General features: G+C 40.5%; 1 protein-coding gene across 1 annotated transcript; it reads right to left on the reverse strand.

Annotated features, from left to right (window-relative positions):
* Positions 1–912: 912 nt before the first annotated feature.
* armc10 (armadillo repeat containing 10) lies at positions 913–3837 on the reverse strand. The gene is made up of 6 exons (XM_034879961.1): positions 3582–3837; positions 3213–3358; positions 2875–3009; positions 2611–2787; positions 2410–2481; positions 913–2243 (listed from the first exon to the last, which is right to left on the reverse strand). Exons 1-6 carry the CDS (start codon positions 3835–3837, stop codon positions 1992–1994), a joined length of 1038 nt encoding a protein of 345 aa, XP_034735852.1. The 3' UTR covers positions 913–1991.
* Between the last annotated feature and the right edge of the window lie 878 nt (positions 3838–4715).

The following is a 4715-nucleotide window of genomic DNA, read 5'->3' on the forward strand; positions in this document are numbered from 1 at the left end:
AAATTAGCGGAATTATATATGTGTATATAAATGTGTATGTCAGCCTCCTTAAAAGCAGAACACTAGGCTATTTATTCTTTTATCGAATTCTATTCCAAATTAATTTGTCAATTGGCACCTGCTAGATGATTTTGGTTTGGACATGTGGGATCCAGTGCTTTTGGAGGTTGACCCAGGATTAAAAGCCAGAATAGCTCAGCTTCAGAGAGTTTTGACCTCTCTTTTCGAATCTGTCTATTGTGAATCCTCCAGCTTTATGGACTAAATGTTGCTCTCCACGTTCAGTTTGGACTCTGAACAGTTGACACGTACCAGATAATTTGAGAGGTAGAAATATAATCCATGTGATAAAAGTGCTTTCAACAAATGTAGTGAATGATTTGAATAGAATATATGTGAGTAAACAGCAACAATAAGGATGTGGATATCCATGATTTGTAATATAGGATATTTATTGAACCATTCAAATAGACTCCTCATTTTATAGGCAAAATTAATTCAATAATTATAATCTAGGTATAATCAGATAACAGCAGGAGGCTGATTTAATTGTATTAAATCAGCCTCCTGCTGTTATCTGTTGTGGTAAACCATATTGCCTGAGAGATATTTAGTGTTTGGGTACATCAAAGTCAGTGTCCAAACATAAAAATGTGCAGCATTTCTTTACACCTGGCCTGGCTCATGCCACAAAATCCTTGCATTACAAATTTATATTCTGAGATAATCGTCACATTTTTCATGCAATTTAGAGGTATGCCATACCCATCCTCCTTTCTGTAAATACTGTTAAGAAGTCCGCAGCTGGGTCCACAGCTCCAGTCCTCCAGCAAGACATGTGGATTGGTCACTTACAGCCTGTCTCATTACAAGTGCATAACTTAAAATAGGAAGGCTTGAATTTAAAATTCCATCTCTGTTGTAATTTAATAAGCATTGTATGCATTCACATTTTAAAATGCAGTGATCTGATTACAGACTGCTTTATCAGAGGTTAACCCCTCCTTCATTAATTTCCAAGATGCATATCTGGTATGCTATTTGTGATAGCTGAATCAATCATAGTAAATCATAATCTTTTTTCCCCCTGCTACTTCCTCCAACTCCTCCCGCTGGCCTTTACAGGTGTTGTCTGAGATCCTTACCAGGTTTACCAACCACCTGTACTAGCTCTTCTTAATGCAGGGGAGGTGGTGTTTCAACCAAGTTCTTCCCAAATACACTGAACTTGAATGTGAGGCCAACCACTATGTAAGTTGACCTAACTTTGGCTCTTCTAAAGTCATGATGCACTGATTCTTAAATTAAAAACATAAATAAATGACCTTAAAGACCATGATCTTTAAATCCAACATGTAAATAAAGGAGGACTGGAGATGTAGTGCATCCATTCATTCACGTCTCTAAGGCATGCTAAGGTGCGCGGCAAGAAACCTCTCAGACTCTCCATCGGAGTGTTTCTCTGAGCCACAGGGAAGTTGTAAGTAAGTTGGGTCGTGCTGCACAAGTCATTCTGACACATTTTCTGGAAACTGTTTGGCAGTGGGTTTGGGTCCAGAAATGTCACCTGGAATGTGTCTTCAGCAAAAGCAGGTGAAGTTCTCAGAAGAAGGGGCACTGTGGATTCTTGAAGGCAAGTAGTCTCTGGCAACGAGAAGAACTCTTGGTGGCAGGGAAGAAAAAACAGGGAGACGTGGCCTTTTTTATATTCTAGTGAATGAATGGTTTATTCCAGTTTCCTCTGGGCTTTTTGTAGTGTAAGAAAGGGGAAATAGGAATTGGAAGAGTGGCTGGTGAGGTGGAAAATATCATTTAATTATGTATGTTAATGATACTGATTTAGTGAAAGCTGTAGATATAGAGCGTGCAAGAGTATAATCTGAGTATCCACAGATTTACAACTGAACTTGAAGGTGGATGGGTTGATGGGTTGGTGGCTTTGGCAAAATGTGTGAAAGAAAAAGCTCTGCATGGATCAAGATCAAGGAAGTCTATGTCAAGATGCGGGCCACCTGGGACTGAATCTCCCCATCAGGGTGTGAAAGCAGCTGGACCAGTCTGCTGTGCAGCTGGGAAGACTCATCTAACATGACCCGGAAAAGGCAATCCTGCTTACGCCTCAGTTCATCAGCCACCTGGGCTGAGGGCCTCCAGTCCTTTAAGTTCCCTGCGAAGGTCAGTAGTCTCAGAAGCACCGCAGGGGCTGTTCGTGCGTCAAACAGCAGCACAACAGAAGCTGGTGCCTATGGCAAAAAGCAGCAAAGACAATCCGTAAAACTAAGATTTATAAAGAAACGTCTCAACAGTTTAGCTACAAAGAAATTTGAATTATTCTGCACGTCCATTTGTTTTTATGACCTCTCAAAGCAGACCCATGCTAAATGACTTTTACAATTTCTTTATTCTTACCTGAGCTTGAACAATGTCATCCATCATATCTGGATTGGATGACAAATTCACAAGGACTTTCAAAGTCTGAACCTGAAATGCAAATGTTAGTGTTTTATTCAATCATGTTGTATTACATTACAAACATCCAACTTTTCAACGGTTTCAAAATGGTCTAGAATATGTGAAGATCAACCTGTTGTAACCTGAAAATATACCAACCTGTAATTCTTCAATAGTCACGACAAGTAGAGACAGTAAAAGTGTAATTGATTCCTTAAGCAAATGTTGATGTTTATCTGTGACTGAAAGGTTTGTCAGCAGCCTGAGAGCAGCAAGCTGAAGGTCAGAATTCACTGGTGACATCTCTATCAGCTCCAGCACTTGTGGCACATAAATCTGTGAGACATGGACATTAATACATATAACCACAAATATCTCATATTCAGCAACAGATTGCATGGTATTTTCTGTCCGGCAACATACCTTTATATGTTCCTGGTTCTGGATGTTCATACACAGATTATTTAAAGCATTTAGACTCTGCACTCTAACCTCTGCCACAGGATCAGAGAGGAAACCAGCTATGATATGAATGCCTTCAAATTCCCGTATTAGATTCTGGAAGATCATTAAAAAAAAAGGAAAAAGTAAAATTATTATACATGGCTGAAAAAGTGATACAATGTCACAATGTACTGTACAGATCTTTGACAAAATAGATCAGGTACATAACTTTATAGATAATTGGCCACTTTACAATAAATAAAACAGAACAAACTTCACTTGCAGAAGGTTTTGGAGAAAATACACTTTTACTGTACCTGATTCACAGTAAAGGCAGCACAATTTCCTAACGTAAGTAGGATTCGACATCTGTCGGGTGGATTATTGCTGGTCTGCAAACATGACAGCAGCATTTTCAAGTGCTGTGTATCAAGGTTGCCTGGGGACTGGTGGGTGATGTCAGCTATAGAGCAAAATAAGCCATTTAACCAACATTTAGTGATGTTTAATAATTGTTTGCATTGGAGGAGACATTTAATCAATAGTTTTATTAAGATCTGACAGCATTTTGGTAAGTAAAGGGCATCAGAGAAATCATCTTGCGATTCATGTCACCTTGCTAAAACAAGCACATGGGTTTAGATGTAGTGATCGTGAACGCTTCATGAGCTCTATATGGTTCTTACCTGACGCAACATCCACTGGTTGGGGGCACACAACATCCAGTCCAGACACTCTGGCCAGCAGGCTGCCCGGCTGTAGGGTAACATCAATGGGCTGACTGTTCCTGACACCAGGACTATGAGAGGAAGCACTTTTGTTTCTCTTGAAGCTTCCCCCGCTCATGAGTTTGTATAACCCGTAGGAAGCACCAGCTCCAGCAACTATCCCAAGTAACGCTTTCATGTTGCCGAGCCTGGGAGTAATACTGCCATCCCCCATGCTGCTACTAACGCTACGTCTTTAGCTAACCCCTGTTAGCTAACGTTAGCTAACCTTAAGCTGCAGATGCCCCCAAACGTGTTGGGTCAAATCGGTTGACTCACCAGCTAACTAACCCTGCTCCGTAGTTAGCTAACGCCGACAAAAATCCATCGAAACCACTACACAACCCACCCAAACACATGTTTACCGTTTCATTGTTTGTCTAGAGAACTTTGCTGTCAAGCTACAGTTGTCAACAATGATTTGTTCCGGACAGCTGGTCCACGTTCCGCCCAGGCAAAACGTTGCAATACGTTTTTTTAAATTGAAACGGGGTGGGTTGAACACCCTGCTGTGTGCGCAAGCGCTCTGCCTTTTAATACCAAGAATTACAGACACGTCTTGGACACGCGACACAGCCAATTCACGAGAGACATATCCACAAAACGAAAGAAAACATATCTCAAAGCCGTTGCACGCCGTTCAGAGGAAATAAGTCGTTCAGCCAGGAAACCGTAGTAAAACGCTGCACACCGTTTTGTGATTGAATGTGCCCCTAGTGTTACCAGATTGGACTGACAAAAAGATCCCAAAATAGTTTAGGACCATAGAACCCGCCCAGCGGACCTTTCGCCTCTGTTTAGGGCAAACTCAAAAACACCGACAATAATGACAGAGACGCAATGTAACATGAACGTCTTTTGGATATTGTTACATTAAAAATAAGACCAAATTAATCTTTTAATATTTTTTTACACAACTTTAAATTTTAATATAAGCTAAGGAGCCCGGATAACCGTCCAATCTGACAACACTGCCCATTGGACGACCAAATCTTTCGCTGGGTGATTAGCAAATAGTTTAGACATAAAAACCGTATACACATATATATATAT

This window comes from Etheostoma cragini, chromosome 8, assembly GCF_013103735.1.
Source record: "Etheostoma cragini isolate CJK2018 chromosome 8, CSU_Ecrag_1.0, whole genome shotgun sequence".
NCBI classification, from domain to species: domain Eukaryota; kingdom Metazoa; phylum Chordata; class Actinopteri; order Perciformes; family Percidae; genus Etheostoma; species Etheostoma cragini.

Bases quoted from the DNA above. Each gene is read 5' to 3' on its own strand.
- armc10 (XM_034879961.1), bottom strand. From the start codon at position 3,837: ATGGGGGATGGCAGTATTACTCCCAGGCTCGGCAACATGAAAGCGTTA. The intron at 3,010-3,212 runs GTACAGTAAAAG...ATGATCTTCCAG, and splicing joins CTGCCTTTACTGTGAATCAG to AATCTAATACGGGAATTTGA. The intron at 2,244-2,409 runs GTAAGAATAAAG...TTTTTGCCATAG, and splicing joins ATGACATTGTTCAAGCTCAG to GCACCAGCTTCTGTTGTGCT.